The 19,786-nt window shown below is 50.9% G+C and overlaps 1 protein-coding gene across 2 annotated transcripts in view; it reads left to right on the forward strand.

Moving 5' to 3' along the window:
• The window catches only part of DPP3 (dipeptidyl peptidase 3), a 34,373-nt gene extending 14,687 nt beyond the window's left edge, over window positions 1–19,686 (forward strand). For both annotated transcript variants that reach the window (XM_082660986.1, XM_082660987.1), the window contains exons 7-18: window positions 1,313–1,443; window positions 1,553–1,683; window positions 1,758–1,816; window positions 4,503–4,697; window positions 4,916–5,028; window positions 5,393–5,485; window positions 6,969–7,031; window positions 7,131–7,255; window positions 7,379–7,499; window positions 9,176–9,355; window positions 16,552–16,714; window positions 19,144–19,686. In XM_082660986.1, the coding sequence (XP_082517112.1) occupies window positions 1,313–1,443; window positions 1,553–1,683; window positions 1,758–1,816; window positions 4,503–4,697; window positions 4,916–5,028; window positions 5,393–5,485; window positions 6,969–7,031; window positions 7,131–7,255; window positions 7,379–7,499; window positions 9,176–9,355; window positions 16,552–16,714; window positions 19,144–19,316 (1,547 nt within the window). In that variant the 3' untranslated portion in view covers window positions 19,317–19,686. The remainder of the gene's footprint in view (window positions 1–1,312; window positions 1,444–1,552; window positions 1,684–1,757; window positions 1,817–4,502; window positions 4,698–4,915; window positions 5,029–5,392; window positions 5,486–6,968; window positions 7,032–7,130; window positions 7,256–7,378; window positions 7,500–9,175; window positions 9,356–16,551; window positions 16,715–19,143) is intronic.
• Window positions 19,687–19,786: the final 100 nt, after the last annotated feature.

Here is a 19,786-nt window from a genome sequence, read left to right on the forward strand (position 1 = left end):
CAGAGCGAACACCCCAAGAGAGCCAGGCAGACGCCGTGTCGCCGTTTGTGACCTAGCCTCGGCAGTCACATGGCGTCACTTCTGCTGTAGCCACAAGCCTGCCTGCCCCGCTTCAAGAGGAGAAGTCCTGATAGGAGAAGTCACTTTGGGAGATGGGAGATACTGTGGCCATCTTTTCTTTTTTCTTAAATATAAGCTAGAAGTATGTTGTATGGATCAGAGACAACAGGCAAAATACAACAGTGTTAATATCCCATTGCGGACTTCCTGGTGGCGCAGGGGTTAAGAATCCGCCTGCCAATGCAGGGGACACGGGTTCGAGCCCTGGTCCGGGAAGATCCCACATGCCGTGGAGCAACTAAGCCCGTGCGCCACAGCTACTGAGCCTGCGCTCTAGAGCCTGCGAGCCACAGCTGCTGAAGCCCACATGCCTAGAGCCCATGCTCTGCACCAAGAGAAGCCACCGCGATGAGAAGCCCGCGCACCACAACGAAGGCTGGCCACAACTAGAGAAAGCCCAAGTGCAGCAACAAAGACCCAACACAGCGAAAAAAATAAAATCCTTTAAAAAAAAATATCCCATTGCTTCTGTAACAAATCACCACAAATTTAATGGCATAAAACAACACAAATTTATTCTGTTACAGTTCTGGAGGTCCAAAGTCTAAAAGAAGACTCCAGTTCCTTCTGGAGCCTTCAGGGGAAGTCTGTTGCCTTGCCTCTTTCTGTCTCTAGAAGCTGCCTGCATTCCTCGGCCTGTGGCCCTTTCCTCACATCTCTCCCTCTTCTTTCTTCTCTCATCACATCTCCTACCTCCCTTCACCCTCCTGTCTCCTCCTTATAAGGACTCTTGTGATTACATCTAGGGTATGGCTAGCTTTTTAAATACAATCTGCCACACTGGGTTTGAATCCGACTCTGCTACTTGGTGCTGTGTGACCTTCAAAAACTGACTTAACTTCTCGGTGCCTTAGCTTCCCCATCTGTAGAACAGAGATAATAATTTCCCTCTCCCCACAGAGCTGATACAAGGCTCAAATGAGTTAACATGTAAATCACTTAGAACATTTCATGTAACATAACATTGGGTTAGCCAAACAGTTCGTTTGGGTTTTTCTGTAAGGTGGTACGGAAAAAGCCGAACGACCTTTTGGCCAACCCAATATCTATATTTTTGAAGATGAAAGTTTATACTAATTTCTGTGGGCAGTGGGGAGCCATTGAAGATCTTCGAGTAAAGGAGTGTCACAGCGAGAAGCCTGCTGGGGTGTCTTGTATTAGCCTTTTCCCTGAGCCATCCTTTTTCCCTCAGAGCCTATTCTGGACTCCGAAATGAATTCCAAGCTGAAGAGCTATGAATTCCAGGGAAGCAATTTCCGGGTGACCCGGGGAGACTATGCACCCATCCTCCAGAAGGTAGTGGAGCACCTGGAGAAAGCCAAGGTAGGGCTGGCTAGGGGTTGAGGTGCTTCTCCAGGCCCCTCTGGGCAGCAGAGGTGGGTATGGGGATGGGTGGGTAGCCTGAGGTTGACCAACCCTTGCTCACCCCCAGGCCTATGCAGCCACCAGCCACCAGGAGCAGATGCTGGCCCAGTACATAGAAAGCTTCACCCACGGCTCTATCGAGGCCCACAAGAAGGGCTCTCGCTTCTGGATCCAGGACAAAGCCCCCATCGTGGAGAGGTGAGGCGCCAGCCTTCACCCCACCCTGCCCCCTCCCCCCGCCCCGCCTCCATCTCAGCCCTTCTCTCCCCCAGTTACATCGGGTTCATCGAGAGCTACCGAGACCCCTTTGGCTCCCGCGGAGAGTTTGAAGGTAACTTCTGGGAGGTGGGCGGTCGGATGGAAACCCTTACCCTTGTCCCCTGAGGACTCTCCCCTCCCCGCTCCTCCCTCAGCAGTAATAATAACAATGACAACAGCCATTGATGATTTGCCATGTACTGGACACGTAGCTCATTTTGACACCATCATCCTATGAGAATGTCTCTCCTCACTTCACAGTTGTGGGAACTGAGGCATAGGTCGTGGGTGGCCTAGTCTAGGCACCTTGGCTCTGAGCCACTTTGCTGTGCTGCCTCTCATGTCTGGTCCAGGCATAGGCTCCAGCTTTGTCACTTAATGGCTGTGTGACCTTGAGCCACTTAACCCCACCTCTGCGCATCCGTCACTCCTTTTTGGGTGTCGTGGGAAGTGAGGTATTATATGCAGACAGCTCAGCACAATGCCAGGCGTGGAAATGGTGCTGAGTTGATGGGAGCAGAATTAACACTGGGACTGTGAACTTGACTCGGCTGCTGTCATCTCAGGACAGGTGGCAGGCTGCCTCGGCCCTTGTGTCCAAGCCCCCATGGGAACCACTAGTGCAGGGCAGGGCATCCAGCCTGAGGATTTAGACTTGTTTCTGCCAAGCTTCATCCTCCCCAGCCCCTGGATGGAGAGTCTGGAGCATCCAGCTGCCAAAAGCCCGCGAGATTAGCCTTGGAGGAGAGAGGAAAGCCCCGACAGCCCATGAGGGCTTGGATCTGAGCCCAGAGATCCAGGCCCAGGGACACGGCAGAAGGGACAGGCAGTCCAGGGGCCGGAGGGTGAGACAGGTTTCCTGCCTGATTTGCCAGGCCTGCTCTGAGGGCCAAGACCCCAGGGCCTCCTCAGCAGCCTCAGTCTCAGAGGTCCCCCCCTTTTTACACAACTCATTGTGATTATTAGAAAAGTAGTCTCTGTTCGTGGTCAAAAATTATGAAAATACAGACCAAAACAAATCAACTGGGATTGTACCCACCCCAAGGTTAAAATTTGGAATGTACTTTTTGTCTTCTGTTTTTATATAGTGCTGTGCTTAAAAACGTGTGTGTGATTTAAAATCTGCATTTGTTGCAAGTAATTGGAACAGTACAGACGTATGTAGGATAAAATGTGAAATCCCTCCTTTACTATCCTCTCCTATGTCACACCCCTCCTGAGATCACCACAGCTCGCAGTTGAGTACAGGTCCTTCCAGGCCTTTGTCGAAGCATTCACACACACACACACACACACACACACACACACATTCCTTTTTTTTTTTTTTTTAAATAAGTTTATTTATTTTTGGCTGCGTTGGGTCTTCATTGTGGCACACAGGCTTTTCATTGCGGTGGCTTCTCTTGTCGCGGAGCACGGGTTCTAGGCACGCGGGCTTCAGTAATTGTGGCTTGTGGGCTCAGTAGTTGTGGCTCGCGGGCTCTAGAGCCTAGGCTCAGTAGTTGTGGCACACGGGCTTAGTTGCTCCGTGGCATGTGGGATATTCCCAGACCAGGGCTCGAACCCGTGTCCCCTGCATTGGCAAGCGGATTCTTAACCACTGCGCCACCAGGGACGTCCCCACACATTCCTTTTAACTCATCTAGGTAAATGAGCTTATATTCTATGTATTGTTCTGTCACTTGGTTTTTTCACTTAATCATGTATAGTGGATACTTTTCCTATCAGTATATATAGACCTACCACATTCTTTTTAATAGGTGTATAGTATTCACAATATATCATAAATAATTCCCCACAGCATTTGATATTGTACTACATATCTAACAGCTGCATGGCATGCCATCACATAGCTGCCCCCTGATTTATTTAATAATCCCCAATCATTGGACATTTATTTAGGTCGCTTTTCCTTCTTTGCTATTTTAATCATCCTCTCTTCCTGCCCTGGTGTGAGGATTTCATCAGACAGAGCGAATCCAGATGGAGAGGCATTGCCAAGCCCATCCCTCGGCCAGGTTAAGGTTGACCCCTTCCTCGGTCTAGGTCAGGCCTTTCCAGCGCACAGTCCCTGTAGGGTTAGCAGGAATTACATCAAGAAGGGTTTGTTGCTGAGCAGCAGGGAGTCTCTGCTTGCAGGACTCTTTAACGTGCAAATGTGCATTGCGAACCTTTAAGAAGATGGAGGTAGAGTGTATAGTTTTGCCCAAAATTATCTGACCAGGGAGCTCTTTCTTTATGAAGGCTCTCATAGAAAATGTGTTCTATGGAGTACAATTTTGGAAATTGTACTGCTTTGAGCCAGGAACGCTAACTGCACTGAATCTGAAAGGATCAGTCCCAGCCGCCTGTGCGGCAGCCTCACTCACCACCGCATAAGCCAGGTGCACTAGCCGTGCAGGACAGTTCACAGTTCCCCCAAAAAGGAGAGCATCTTTTTTTGTTCACGTCGTCCCTTCCACTGGGCATCTGATCCTTTCCCCATCATCCCCTATGTACTCCCCACAATCTCCTTTAAGATCCACCTCAGGTGTTACTCAGCGAAGCCTTCTCTCTGTTCCCCACCCATCCCAAAACAGTGACCTCGTGGAGGCAGGGCCCAGGCCTGGGTCACCGTCCTCCCGAGTGGCCAGCACAGGGTCACTGTGCACAGCAGGCATTCAATACCTGCATGACGGCTGGAGGGTTAGAGGGGTTGAGGAGGGTGTGAGATCCCTTCCAAACCCTGCCAACCCACAGCCCACTCTGTCCCCCCACAGGCTTCGTGGCCATGGTGAACAAGGCCATGAGTGCCAAGTTTGAGTGGCTAGTGGCAAGTGCGGAGCAGCTGTTGAAGGAGCTTCCCTGGCCCCCAGCCTTCGAGAAGGACAAGTTCCTCACCCCCGACTTCACCTCCCTGGATGTTCTCACCTTCGCCGGCTCCGGCATCCCTGCCGGCATCAACATCCCCAACTGTGAGCTTCCGTGGGCCCTGCCCCTCGAACACGACAGGATGGCCCAAACCCCCAGGAGACCCCACTGAGAGTCGCACCCTCCGCCTCCACACACTCACCCTGACCACAAATCACCCTGCTCCGCTCACCATCCCGGCCTGTCCCTCTTGTCCAGACTCCTCGTCTGTGACCCTTGACCTTTGCCCCTTCTCCCTGGTCCCCACCCTCACCTTCTCCAGATGACGACCTAAGGCAGACGGAAGGCTTTAAGAACGTGTCGCTGGGGAACGTGCTGGCCGTGGCCTATGCCACACAGCGGGAGAAGCTCACCTTCCTGGAGGAGGAGGACAAGGTGGGCACCGGCAGCCCAAGGGCCGGCGCTGGGCCTGGCCTGACCTCAGCTGATGCAGGAAGGCGGACAGGCCAGCGCAGAGGAGAGGAAAGAACGTGGCTTCGGGCCTGGCTCTGCTGCTTCCCCACTTGTGACCTTTGACCTTGTGTCTTTGGAGCCTGTTTCCCCAGCTGGCAAACAGTGGAGGCAGACCCTTCTTCGCAGGTTGCTGCAAGGATGGGATGGGCTTTGCGGTGCCCAGTGTAGTAGGCCTTTAGCAAATGTGTGCATCACGATGGGCCCTCGGCCTGGCACGGGGGGTGTGGGCAGGCCGTGTGACCGTGGTGGGACAGTGGGCAGCATGGGTCTCTGCTTGTCTCGGCAGGACCTGTACATCCGCTGGAAGGGACCCTCCTTTGACGTGCAGGTGGGGCTGCACGAGCTGTTGGGCCACGGCAGCGGCAAGCTCTTTGTGCAGGTAAGAACACGGGGCTGGCCGTGGTGCCCGCAGGAGCCTCTGCAGAGCCAGGCCTACGGCTCCCCTCCTCCACAGTCAGCCCCTCAGAGGTGAAGCTGCTCCAGTCTTGGCCCTCAGTGTCTCAGCCTCCCCCAAGATGTCCCAGGATTGAGTGGGACCTGCAGGACTATCCAGCTAAGGTCCCCCCACAGGAAGAATTGCTTGGTTCAGGCCAGGGAAGCCTGCCCTGAGGGTGTGACCCAGGCAGCCCCAGGGCTAGAGAGGCCAGGAGGGGGCAGTGTCTGGAGCCCCTAGTCCTGAGGCTGCAGCACTGTCTGTCTTTGCACTGCTGTTCCCTGGAGCCTGTACCTTTCCAGGTATTGAAGGGGGCCCCTTCTCCCCAGAGCTGCCCCTTCCTCCTGGCCAGCCAGAGTGACTGGAGCGTCCTCAGCACCCACTCAGGGAATATGAGAAGACAGACAGCCTTTCTGGCAGGCCGGGAAGAGCCCATTGTGGACCCCCAGCCCGGAGCTGCATGGATGACATGACTGGGGGTGGGTGGGGCAGGGCTGTCAGAGAGTGCAGCGTTGGGCCTGCTCCTTGTGGGGTGGAGCTGCCTCTCCAAATGGGGATGGGCTGGGCCTGGAAGTCAGGAGGATCCAGAGAGCAGCTGATGGGGGCACAGCTTGGCATTGGGCTTTGTCCAGGCTTTGAAGTCCCAGGGAAGCGGGGACACATGTGGCCCCTCGATGGCCTTGCACAACAAGACAGTTCCCCTCCCTGAGCCTCAGTTGGCCCATCTGTAAAATGGGGTTCCTGACTCCTATGGTATGGCTTTTGTGAGGAATAAAGGCAAAGCCCTGGGATTTGCTTGGCACTCGATAGGCCCTCTGAAAATGGGTGTTATTGTTAAGAGACAGTGTGCACAGACATTATGTGCTCTGATTCGGCTTTGGGGTTCTTAGTCTCTGAGCCTTAGTTTCCTCCTCTGTGAAGTGGGGTAGTAATAGAATGTTCCTTGGAGGGTGGTTGCAAGGGTGAAATGGATGGTGCACGAAAGACACTTGGCACATGGAGAGGACGGTGAGGGTGATGCTTCTGAGGCAGAGAGTCACATGCTGTGACCTCCTCTGCCAGCAGAGGGGCCAGGAAGGTGAGAAGCGGCCAGGCCTTCTGGTCCACCCACTGGGACATCTCCAGCTGGGCTCTGGAGATACTGAGTCCAAGTCTTCATGTGACTTTGGGCGTGTGCCTCCCCGTCTGGCCTGCAGTGTCACTGTCTGTGCAGGGGTAGGTGCCTGACGTTCTCCTACCTCCGGGGCTTCTGAGATGTGTCACAGGACAGGTTTGGAGGCGGCAGTGTGTCAGTGGACCTGCTGCTCCTGCCATCCACTCACTGCTCCCGGCACCTTTCTGAGCCACTTGGATCCAGGGCTGAAGGCCTGGCCCAGGGCAGGGGCACCTTGCCCTCACCTGCCCCACATTCATGACCATTCTCCTGCAGGATGAGAAAGGAACATTCAACTTTGACCAGGAGACAGTGATCAACCCAGAGACAGGGGAGCAGGTGAGGGTGGCCTCGGCGGAGCCTTGGGGTGCTGGGACTGGGGCGGCCCAGGGGGATGGCAGGCACCCCTAAGCTTGCTTCCTGGGCCTCCCCTCCCAGATTCAGAGCTGGTACCGGAGCGGGGAGACCTGGGACAGCAAGTTCAGCACTATTGCCTCCAGCTATGAAGAGTGCCGGGCAGAGAGCGTGGGCCTCTACCTCTGCCTCAACCCCCAAGTGCTGGAGTACGAGCAGCAGGCCTGGGTGGGGGGGCCTCCTCTGTGGATGGAGGGGGTGCTGGCAGGGAGGGCAGGGCCCGGGTAGCCTCTGGCCCCCCTCCCCCCTGCCACTTCCCCTCCCTCCCCCAGGATCTTTGGCTTTGAGGGGGCTGATGCAGAAGATGTGGTCTACGTGAACTGGCTCAACATGGTTCGGGCCGGGCTGCTTGCTCTGGAGTTCTACACCCCTGAGGCCTCCAGCTGGAGACAGGTGGGGGCCAGGGGACCCCTCAGGAGGGAAGAGCCTTAGGTGGGGACCAAGATCAGGATTCTGGGTGTAGGGAAGGGACAACCGTACCTACGAGGCACATAAACTGGGTTGATCCCAGAGTCCACTGCATATGAGGGCAAGTCAGGTCACTGTTGTGAGTCTCGGTGTCCCTGTCTGTGAAATGGGAGTAATAATCTCCTTGCCCACCTTTGAGGGTGAATCAGATGAGATGATTTTACTATGATCACTAACAGATGACTTGCATGGGACTTACTCTGTGCCACTTAGTTCTAAGTGCTTTATGTGATTAACCCATTTGTCCCCAGTGTCAACCCAGGAGGTAGGTACTGTTATTACCCTCATTTTAGAGATGAGGAAATTGAAGCACAAAGCGATTAAGTAACTTGCTGGTAACAGAACCAGAATTCAAATCCAAGCAGCCTGCCTCCAGAGCTATTAGGCTACACTGTTCGGTGATGAGATGTACTTTAGAGATAGGGCAAGCAATTGAAATCTTTTAAGAAGTCAAGTAAGTCTGTTTTGAGGAGGCAATATTGTGTCATCAAAAGAACACACGGAGACTTCCCTCGTGGCGCAGTGGTTAAGAATCCACCTGCCAATGCAGGAGACACAGGTTCGGGCCCTGGTCCAGAAAGATCCCACATGCCGTGGAGCAACTAAGCCCCTGTGCCACAACTACCAAGCCTGCTCTCTAGAGCCCGTGAGCCACAACTACTGAGCCCACGTGCCACAACTCCTGAAGCCCACATGCCTAGAGCCCATGCTCCGCAACAAGAGAAGCCACTGCAATAAGAAGCCCGCGCACCGCAACGAAGCGTAGCCCCCGCTCACTGCGACTAGAGAAAGCCCGCGCACAGCAACGAAGACCCAAAACAGCCAAAAATAAATTTAAAATAAATTTATTTTTTAAAAAAACACTTTTTTTTTTTTTTTTGTGGTACGCGGGCCTCTCACTGTTGTGGCCTCTCCTGTAGTGGAGCACAGGCTCTGGACGCGCAGGCTCCGCGGCCATGGCTCACGGGCCCAGCCGCTCCGCGGCATGTGGGACCTTCCCGGACCGGGGCACGAACCCCTGTCCCCTGCATCAGCAGGCGGACTCTCAACCACTGCGCCACCAGGGAAGCCCTGAACACACGTTTTAGAGTCAGGAAACTTGGGTTAGTCCTTGCTCTCTCCTACGAGCTGTGTGACCCTGAGCAAGTCACTTCACCTCTCTGGGCCTCTGTTTTGTCATCTGTAAACTGTGGATAACGGTGCCCTCTTGATCCCACTGTTGAATGCAAACAGGATTGTGGAGAAGAAAGTGCTCGGGGTCCTGGTGGCGAGGGGCCCTCTGGGGGTAACTGTTGTCATGAGGGTGGGCTGTGGAGCAGCAGAGGGGATGGTGGGTGACAAGGGGGAACATGGGGCTCTGGGTCCTGCCTGGAAATGGCCTTCCTGTCTACCAGGGCAGCCTGCCCTCCCTTGTGAGAGGAGAAGGGAAGCATTTGAGGGGAGAGGAATAGGCACAAAAGGACCCACAGGCTGGGGAAGAATAAAACGACGATAATAATTGACAATTAGTGCGCACATATGATATATCAGACCTTGGAATGAGCTCTTGATACTTCTTGCCTCGGGGTTGCAAATGATTCCTTTCTCTTTGGCCCCGGCAGGCCCACATGCAGGCCCGGTTTGTGATCCTGAGGGTCTTGCTGGAGGCCGGCGAGGGACTTGTTACCGTCACTCCCACCACAGGCTCCGATGGGCGCCCAGATGCCCAGGTCCACCTTGACCGCAACAAGATCCGGACCGTGGGCAAGCCCGCCCTGGAGAGGTTCCTGCGGAGACTCCAGGTAAACAGGGGCCTCTCACCTTGGAGGCCCCCTCCAGCCTCACCCTGTCTCCCCACCCTGTAACAGGGAAGGCTTCTTGGAGGTGGTGGTATTTAAGCTGGAATTTGAGTGCCAAGGAGGAACCAGCTATTAGAAGATCTGATAGCAGAAGAAACAAAGCGTAAAGCCTGGTCTTGGGACTGGAAGGAGCTTGGTGGGTTGAGAGACAGAAGGAGGAAGCCTGGAGCTTGGTGAGTGAAGGAGGGAGGGACAGTGGTCACTGCAGCCCTGACGTCCCTCCCAGGTAGGGATGTTTAGAGTCAGTAGACCTTTTGGGGTTCTGGTGCCAGTACTAACCAGCTGTGTAATTGGGGTAACATACTTTGCCTTGCTGGCCTCCACTTTTCTCATCTGTCAAATGAGGTACATCACCTGCCTCACCTGGTAGGAATTAAATGAAACAACATATATGTGGAACTGAGCGATAGAATGTCGTGTTATCCAAGCCAGTGTGACACAAAGTGTGATCCAGAGACCAGCAGCAGCATTGCCCAGGACATGCAGATTCAAAGGCACCACCCCAGGGCTCCTGATTCAGAAATTCTGAGTGCGGGGCCCCGGAACCTGCACGTTTACTAGCCTGCCAGGTGATTCTGACACTCAACAAAGCTGGAGGACCACCGATGGTGACCCACTCCTTACCGGGAAGTGCATTCCATCAGAACAGGGTCCTGCTGGCTTTTTCAACCTGAAGAAGGCCCAGCCTTCAATTCAGCAAATATCTCTTTATGATTGTACTCCCACCTATTTCCAGAAGGGATGTTAGGCATTTTTCCTAAAAAGATATGTTTGGCCATTAAAGTAAAATAAAATTAGAAATTAAAAATCATTAGATGCAAAACTCAGTGCAGTGTCTTGGGTCAGATTCCGGAATAGATAAAAGACATTAGTGGGAAAACTAGTGAAATCTAAATAACGTCTAGAGTTTAGTTAATACAAATGTACCAATTTTGTAAGATGTTAACAACAGGCAAAACTGGGCCAGGGCCACACGGGAACTCTCTGTACTATCTTGGCAACTTTTCTGTAAATCTAAAATTATTCCAAAACAGTCTATGAATAATAATAATAAGTCACTAGATAAAGGAGTCAAATCTGCCACATCTCCAGCCAGTATCGAACTGTGACTTAGTAGGGAGTGAACGCAGAGCATTCCGTTCTAGAGACTGAAGCAGGTGGGTCTCTGTACGAGAGGAATCATTCAGCAGAATGGACAGTGTCTGCAGCAGTAGTTTTACAGAAGATACGGAATATGGAAGCATTTTTGGTGTTGCTGTTTCTTTTATTAGCCCCCAGGAAAAGCCAAGAGCAGAGCAAGGAGCCAGCCCCAGGGAAGATGAAGTCTTTTCCATAGGGAAAGGCTTCAGCCATGGGTCACAAACACAGTCATAGCTTTGGCCCACCCGTATTATAAAAGTTGGTGAGGTGAGACACAAATGTGTATTTCTGACTTCTTTGAAGGCCTGACATCAATAGACGTAATTCCCACGTGAACGATGGGCTGGAACTGAGCATCAGCCACTGCGTTTGCACACTTGGACATTTGGACATGGCGTGACTCTCCAGTTTGCCGGGTCCACTACCTACCTGCCTTACTCACTTGTTCATGATAACACCTGGGTCCCGTCAGCACCCCTGTTGCCAACTCTTTGGTTTAAGCTCCTGGGGTCTAACCTGTCGACCTGATGAATGTGTGTTCACATTCTGGGTGTTGAATATCATGCAGAAGAGAGAAAGGTGAGGTATTCTCTCTAACCTTCCCCCAGGAGTTCCCAGTCGGTTTTAATTACTCCAAAGCTAGGGAAAATCATTCTAACCCTGGGTCTAAGAGGGGGAGGCTTACCTGGAGGGTGCCCTAGTAGGAATCCTACTTTGCCACCTGCAAATTGGCAAAAGAAGTAAGGATCAGAGCCACAAAATGTCAGATATTTGGAAGAGAGCTACATAGACCTCCTAGCAATAATCTTTATAATCACTGAAACTAAAAATAGGCAGCTGAAACAGGGTTTAAATCCAGCTGAAGATAAAGGAAGTTATACAGCATGTAGCACAGAGACACAAAGCTAGGAAATTTAAAAGAGAGATTAAGAGACATGGAGGATAGTGTGAAAAGGTCTAATGTACATAAACTGAAGTTCCAAGAGGAAAGGAGAGAGAAAAGGTAAAAGAGGGAATATTAGAAGAGATAATGGCTGAGAATTTTATAGAACTGATTAAAGACCCAATTCATAAATCCAGGAAGCTCTAGAGATACCAAGAATGACAATTGGAACCCCTGTCTAGAAACATCATAGAATGGGAATTCCCTGGTGGTCCAGTGGTTAGAACTCTGCGCTTCTATTTCAGGGGGCCCAGGTTCAGTCCCTGGTCGGGGAACTAAGATCCCGCATACTACGTAGCCAAAAAAAAAAAGTGAAGGCAAAATAAGAGTAGAAATTTAAAGGGGGACATAACTGTAAATATAGCAGGAATTTATGGCAATAACTTTTTAACTTGGATGAATGGACAAATTCCTAGAAAAATAATAACATTAAAATTGACTCATGAATAGATAGCTTGAATAATCCTATAGCCATTACAGAAATTAAATCGGTGGTCTAAAATCTTCATACAAAAAATGCTAAGCTGGGACTTGTCTGGTGGCGCAGTGGTTAAGTATCCACCTGCCAATGCAGGGGACACAGGTTCGAGCCCTGGTCTGGGAAGATCCCATATGCTGCGGAGTAACTAAGCCCGTGTGCCACAACTACTGAGCCTGCGCTCTAGAGCCCACAAGCTACAACTACTGAACCCCGTGTGCCTAGAGCTCGTGCTCTGCAACAGGAGAAGCCACCGCAATGAGAAGCCTGCCGCATCACAACAAAGAATAGCCCCCCCTCGCCGCAACTAGAGAAAGCCCACGTGCAGCAACGAAGACCCAACGCAACCAAAGATAAATAATTAATTAATTTTTTAAAAATGCTAAGCTCACAGAGTTTTACAGATGAATCCTACGAAATATTCAAGTAACAGATGGTATCAATTTTATATAAACTCTTCCATACAATAGAAAAAGAGAGAATGTTCTCTACCTCCTTGTAAGTTGCCAGTTTAATCTTGATACCAAAATCGAAGATAGTTCAGGAAGGGAAAATGTAAATGCCAAAATTCTGAAACAAAATCTTAGATCAAACCCAGAAAATATCAATTTGGGTTTAATCCCAGAAAGGAAAGGTTTATTTAACATCATAAAATATATTTATGAAAATCACCATATTAAAGGAGAAAAACCATGATCATCTCAATAGATTTAGAAAAAGTTCTTGAAAGTCAATATCTATTTATGATAAAAAACGCTCAGGAAACTCAGAGTCAAAAAGAATTTCTTTAACCGATAAGAGTTGTCAGTCGCTGTTAGACTGAGGAACAAGTCCTGAGAGCAGGTGAGGGGATTAAGCAGAGATGAGGTCAGGAGGGTGGTGTACAAGCACACACACACTTTATTTCCTATCAAAACTCTTTATATATTGCAGTAGGCAATACATGTTTTTGTTAAAATCACAAGACAGAATCATCAGACAGTATTTCCTTAGTGTTGAAGTTATAGTACAAAACATTTTGCGAACCAGAATATAAACATGCATGAGAACAGACTGTGATTACCGAAACATGCCAAGGACAAACTATAGTTAGAGAAACCGCAAGCAGCCTCACGGGCCAAGACTCATATCTTCTCTAATAATCTTTCGGGTCCTGTCAAGAATTAAGCAGGACTTTGCCATGCTTTAAGCTGCAAGAACTGTCAGCTTGCAGCTGGTTCCCGACCAAGAGTGTCTCAAAAAAAGAAAGTACAGTAAATGTCATTTGTTGAAACACTAGAACATTCCTTTTAAAATCAGGAAGAAGACAAATATACTTTCTATTTCCACTTCTGATCAACAGTGTACTGAAGGTCCTAGCTTTTAGAAGGAAACAAGAAAAACAAGTAAAAAGTTTAGGCATTAGAAAGAAACAAAACTCATCGTTTTGGGAATTCCCTGGCGTTCCAGTGGTTAGGACTGTGCTTCCACTGCAGGGGACACGGGTTTTATCCCCAGTCGGGGAACTAAGATCCCGTATGCCATGTGGGCTAGCAAAAATTTTTTTTAAAAATTAAAAAAAAACCTTGGGCTTCCCTGGTGGCGCAGTGGTTGGGAGTCTGCCTGCCGTTGCGGGGGATGCGGGTTCGTGCTCCGGTCCGGGAAGATCCCACGTGCCGCGGAGCGGCTGGGCCCGTGAGCCATGGCCACTGAGCCTGCGCGTCCGGAGCCTGTGCTCCGCAACGGGAGAGGCCACGACAGTGAGGGGCCTGCGTACCGCAAAAAACAAACAAACAAACAAAAAAACCATCGTTTTGCAGATGATATGACTGTCTACGTAGGCAAGCCAAAAGAATCTATAAATTATTGAAAGTAATAAAAGAGTTCAGGGGCTTCCCTGGTGGCGCAGTGGTTGAGAGTGTGCCTGCTGATGCGGGGGACACGGGTTCGTGCCCCAATCTGGGAAGATCCCACATGCCGCGGAGCGGCTGGGCCCGTGAGCCATGGCCGCTGAGCCTGCGCGTCCGGAGCCTGTGCTCCGCAACGGGAGAGGCCACAACAGTGAGAGGCCCGCGTACCGCAAAAAAAGAAAAAAAAAAAAGAGTTCAGCAAGGTTGAATAAAGGCCCAAGAGGGTTTTTCATGGAACTCTACAAGCTGATGGTAAAATCTAGATGGAAGCGTAAAGGACCGTGAATCAGAGCCACAACACGCTTGAAGCAAAACAGGCTGGGGACTTGTTCCACCAGATACCAAAGTTTATTCTGAGACTTCTAAATTCAGTGTGGCACTGGGGCAGGAATAGACAAATTGACCCGTGGAACAGAACCAAGAGCTTTGATTGGTATATGACAGAAGTGGTGTTGCAGACCACTGGGGAAGGAGGGACCATTTAATAGTGGCCTTGGGACAATAGATTATCCTTATGGAGAGACACTCTGGATTTCTACTTTATACCACACACAGAATTCAATCCCAGAGAGATTAAAGGCTTACACATGAATGGCAAAGTTTTAAACTGAGAAAAGAATATCTTTATGACCTCAGAGTGGAGGAGAATTTCTCCCCATACAAGAAGCACAGGCCATCAAGGAAGAGATCGATCCCTTTAACTACATTAAAAATGACTTTTAGGGACTTCTCTGGTGGTCCAGTGGTTACGACTTTGTGCTTCCACTGCTGTGGGCCTGGGTTTGATCCCTGGTCAGAGAACTAAGATCCCGCAAGCCATGCGGCGCAGCCAAAATAATAACAATAATAATAACTTTTATTCATCAAAACTTACCATAAAGAAGGTGAGAAGATGAGTCTTAAACTAGGATAGGGTATTTACCACATATGTGTTAACAAAAGGTTAGCATCTAAATATATAAAGAACTTTAAAAAAAAAAAAAAAAAGGGAGGAAAAGACAACCCAACAGAAAAATAGGCAAAACTCATGAACAGAAGAGGAAAATAAGTAGCCCACCAACCTGTGGGATGCTATTCCATCTCGTTAGTCATCAGAAAAGCACAACTTAAACAACGTGAGATTTCCACCCACCATCTTGGCAAAATGAAAAACTGTCAACGCCACCCTGGTGTGCCGAGCAGGACGGACTGCCAGCCCCTGCTTCTGGGAATGTAAACAGGTGCAACAACTCTGGAAAACAATGTGGGCATCGTCCTTTAAGGATGAGCATTCATCTGACCTCCAGACCTTGATTCTCTGGGGAAACCTGCCTCTGAGCATCAGGAGACGTACAGGATGTCCCCAGCAGCCCCAAAGGGCAAAAAGCACAGGTTACACAGCAACAGTGGAAGAGATGAAACTGTGGCGTGTTTGTAAGTGGAATACGTACAGCTTTGAGAAGGGTGAACTATAACTACACGCACAAACACAGATGAATCTCAGATGTAACTCGAGCAGAAAAAGCACGTCACAGGATGTGGGCGAAATTTATGGTTGAGAGTAGAACTCGGGGAAAACAAGGGACTAATGAGCACCAGGTCGAGTGCTGATTCGTCAGATGGGGGAGACCACAGGGTGCAGTCAAGGAGGGGGCGACTGGACTGACTCTTAAGCTGGGTGGTGGTCGTACGGGTGTCTTATTCTTTATAACATACATACTATATATTTTGGGTGTGTGAAATGTTTTACTAAAAAAAGAGGGTGGGGACTTCCCTGGCGGTCCAGTGGTTAAGCCTCCGAGCTCCCACCGCAGGGTCAGTACCTGGTTGGGGAACCGAGATCCCGCATGCCATGCAGCCAAGGAGAAGTATTTGTTGAACACTAAGGATAATTGCCTGAACATTTGTCATGGTGAAAATAAAACTGTTTTTATTTATTTTTATTTATTTATTTTTAATAAATGTATTTATTTATTTTTTGGCTGTGTCGGGTCTTTGTTGCTGCGCACAGGCTTTTCTCTAGTTGCGGTGAGCAGGGGCTACTCTTCGTTGCGGTGCACGGGCTTCTCATTGTCGTGGCTTCTCTTGTTGCGGAGCAGGGGCTCTAGGCACTCGGGCTTCAGTAGTGTGGCACGTGGGCTCAGTACTTGTGGCTCACGGGCTCTAGAGCACAGGCTCAGTAGTTGTGGTGCACAGGCTTAGTTGCTCCGCGGCATGTGGGATCTTCCCAGGCCAGGGCTCGAACCTGTGTCCCTTGCATTGGCAGGCAGATTCCTAACCACTGCGCCACCAGGGAAGCCCAATATTTATTTATTTATTTGGCTGCACCGGGTCTTAGTTGCGGCACGTGGGATCTAGTTCCCTGACCAGGGATCAAACCCGGGCCCTCTGCATTGGGAGCGCAGAGTCTTAGCCACTGGACCACCAGGGAAGTCCCTAAAAATGTTCAAAAAAAAAAGAGGGTGATGATAATACCTTCCTTGTCTACAGCTCAAGTGAGACACGCAGAGGAGAACAATTAGCTTCACTTTAGTGTGGGCACTTACTCTGTGCTAGCACGTGATCCGCATTCCTCGCGTATTCAGCACAGGAAAGCTGCGAGAGAGCAGATGTAGTCCAGGGCTGGGCGCCGTTGGCTGTAGCCCCTGGCAAAGCCCCATGGATGCCGGGAGGGCGCCCATGATAGGCACTAACTGCTGCCTTCCCACAGGTGCTGAAGTCCACAGGGGACGTGGCTGGAGGCCGGGCCCTGTATGAGGGGTATGCGGCGGTCACCGATGCACCCCCCGAGTGCTTCCTCTCCCTCAGGGACACAGTGCTGCTCCGTAAGGAAGCCCGGAAGCTCATCGTTCAGCCCAACACTCGCCTCGAAGGTAATGGGTTCCTGAGCCCTCACTGATGGGGGCCGTGCAGAGCCCTCTGGGAGCACAGAGAAGGCCTGGAACCAACGCGGGCTCAGGAAAGGCTACCTGGGGTGGCCCTCCTCCCCATGCCAACCCTCAGGCCCACACCTTGGCATCTTCCACCCCCCACACACACGGGGTCAAGCTGCTTCTCAGACGGCAACAGAAGGTTTGAGGCAGGCCAGCAGAGCAGGGGCTAGTAGAACAGGCAGACCCCGGGCCTGTGAGGAGGCCAGGCATCATACCGGAGAATCAGGCCTGTCGGGGGCCCAGGAGTGAGGTCAGCTCAGGCAGAGAGTTGGCACCCAGCAGGCCGAGTTGAGCCCAGGGGACAGCAGGACTTGGCAGAGCCCGGAGAGAGATCAGCACCCCCGTGGTCCTTCTCCCTCCTCAAGCAATGATGCCGTTGCCAGAATCCCTGGCCCCGTCTGCCTTGCGCTTGTACCTCTTGTATTAAAGGCGCTTTTGTATTAAGAGCGTTTGCTCCTCACTGCCATAGTCATGGGCAGTTGTGAGGGTTAAATGAAATAATTACCTCCTCCTGGTGTGGAAAAAGCATTTAAAAGGTTTATTCTAAACTCTACTCTGGGGAATTCCCTGGTGGCCCAGTGGTTAAGACCCGGCGCTTTCACTGCCAGGGCATGGGTTCAATCCCTGGTCAGGGAACTAAGATCCCCGCAAGACGCGTGGTGCGGCCAAAAGAAAAAATTAATAACAATGAAAATACACCTCATTTAAAAAATAAAATAGAGGAGTTTGGCCCCCACCCCTTGGCAACCCTCTCCCCGGCTCCCCACCCTACAGGCACACCCCCTGAGCTATCACCCAACCTCCTCTTCTTCAAACGGCTGTCACTCTGCCATTTTCCTGTCTGCTCGTCTGCTCATCTCCATGGCAGCAAGAGCAGCACATCCCTGACACCTGGCACAGGGCCTGGCCCACAGGAGCCTCTCAATGCCTGTCAAATGAGTGAGAGAATGGATCATGCCGGGCACATAGTCAGTGCTCATTACATGGACAATATCGTCATTGCTTTGACTGTCCAGCCCTGGGCAGGCATTGGGGTTGGACTACTCACTTCAAGTAGTTCACAGCCCATTAGGAGTGAGCCAGAGAGAGAAATGATCTTATAAGGGAAGTGTTCATGGGTGCCCAAGAGACACAAACAGTGGTCTGAACACTTAGAGAAGGGAAGATCACCTCTACTTTTGAGGGACTCAGGGAAGGGTCTGGGGAGGAAGTGGGGGTAAAACTTTAAGGCCTGAAGAACAGGTTGAATTTTCTAAGGTAGTGGTGGTGATGTTGATGAAGATGCTGATGATGATTGTAGCCGACTTTTGAGGGCTCCCATGTGCCAGAGTCTGGGTAAAAACTTTCCATGGATCAACTCCCAACAACTCAATGAGGAAGTTATTATCCCCATTTTTCAGCTGGAAACTAAGACACAGAAGGGAATGTACTTGCTTGAGGTCACACAGTTAGTGGGTGGCGGGACCAGGATTTGAACTTGGGCCATCTGAACTCAGAGCCTGTGCTCTTAGCTGCGTACATCCCATGATGCCACAGGGCACAACAAGGTGCTGTGAGTGGGTAGAGCAGTGGAGGGATGTTAGAGGGAAGTGCTTCCCAGGAGTATTCAGGAACACCCCATAAGTGAGATGGGTACCCTGGGAACAGCCTCACTTAACAGGTGAGTAATAGGTTCAGGGGTCGTGATGCTCGTGGTAGCTGGCGCCTGGTGAGCATTCCCTCAATGCATTCTTGTATTTAATCACCACAGCTTCTTGAGACAACAAGCACTGTGCTTGCCCACACTTTACAGATGAGGAAACTGAGGCTTAGAGAGGATGAGAAACTTGCCCAGAGCCCAGCAGTAGACAGAGATAAGGCAATTCCTGGAGGCCAAGGACTGTGTCTGTTTTACCTAACATGGCACTGGTGTAAATCTTTATTAAGTGAATGAATGAGTGCAGCAATTCACTGAATACCCCCCCTTTAATATTTCCTATCTCATAGGATTATTTTAAGGATTCAGTTAGATAAAGAAATATTGAGGGGCTTCCCTGGTGGCACAGTGGTTGAGAGTCCGCCTGCCGATGCAGGGGACACGGGTTCGTGCCCCAGTCCGGGAAGATCCCACGTGCCGCAGAGCGGCTGGGCCCGTGAGCCATGGCCACTGAGCCTGTGCGTCCGGAGCCTGTGCCCCGCAACGGGAGAGGCCACAGCAGTGAGAGGCCCGCGTACCGCAAAAAAAAAAAAAAAAAAGAAATATTGAGCACAATTTTTGGCACATGGTAAGAGCTCAGGAAGAACTAGCTGCTCCTATGCTTATGATTGTGATTCTGCTTCCCTATTAAGACCTTTTCCTGCTGCTGTCTTTTTCTCCATCTCCTCCCCAGGCTCAGAAGTACAGCTTCTTGAGTATGAGGCCTCAGCTGCTGGCCTCATCCGATCCTTCTCTGAGCGCTTCCCAGAGGATGGGCCCGAGTTGGAGGAGATCCTCACCCAGCTGGCCACAGCTGATGCCCGGTTCTGGAAGTGCCCCAGTGAAACCCCATCTGGCCAGGCTTGAGGCAGATTTGCATGGCCCTTCCCCCACTCCACTAAACCAAGGCTGCAAGTGGCCCCGTTTTTGTCCGTGTCTTAGGGGCTAGGGGAGGGGCAGGAGCTCGGACCTTGGTGCTACCTCAGCCGAGGGTGGCGACACTAAGCCCTTCCATTTGACAGCACTTTCCAGCTTACCAAGTGCTTCCCCTGTGTTATCTCATCTGATCTGCACTGCCCTCTGTGGGGTGAGCAAGGCAGGACTCCTTATCCGGCTTCCCAGATGAGGCAATGCAGGTTCTGAGAAAGTGACCTGGCATCCTGCAGGACTCAAAACCTCTCCCAGTCCAGTGCTCTTCATGTATTACTTTTATAACCAGAAAAATAAATATTAGAAACCACCACCATCTTTGCAATTTGTGTGGTTCTTCCTTGCCTTTACCTCACTTCTCATTTGCTCCCAGCAAGGTGCTGGGATCAAGGCCTGCGGAGGGAGAA

The sequence above is a fragment of the Grampus griseus genome (assembly GCF_964374135.1).
Source record: "Grampus griseus genome assembly, chromosome: 8".
In the NCBI taxonomy this organism is placed as follows: domain Eukaryota; kingdom Metazoa; phylum Chordata; class Mammalia; order Artiodactyla; family Delphinidae; genus Grampus; species Grampus griseus.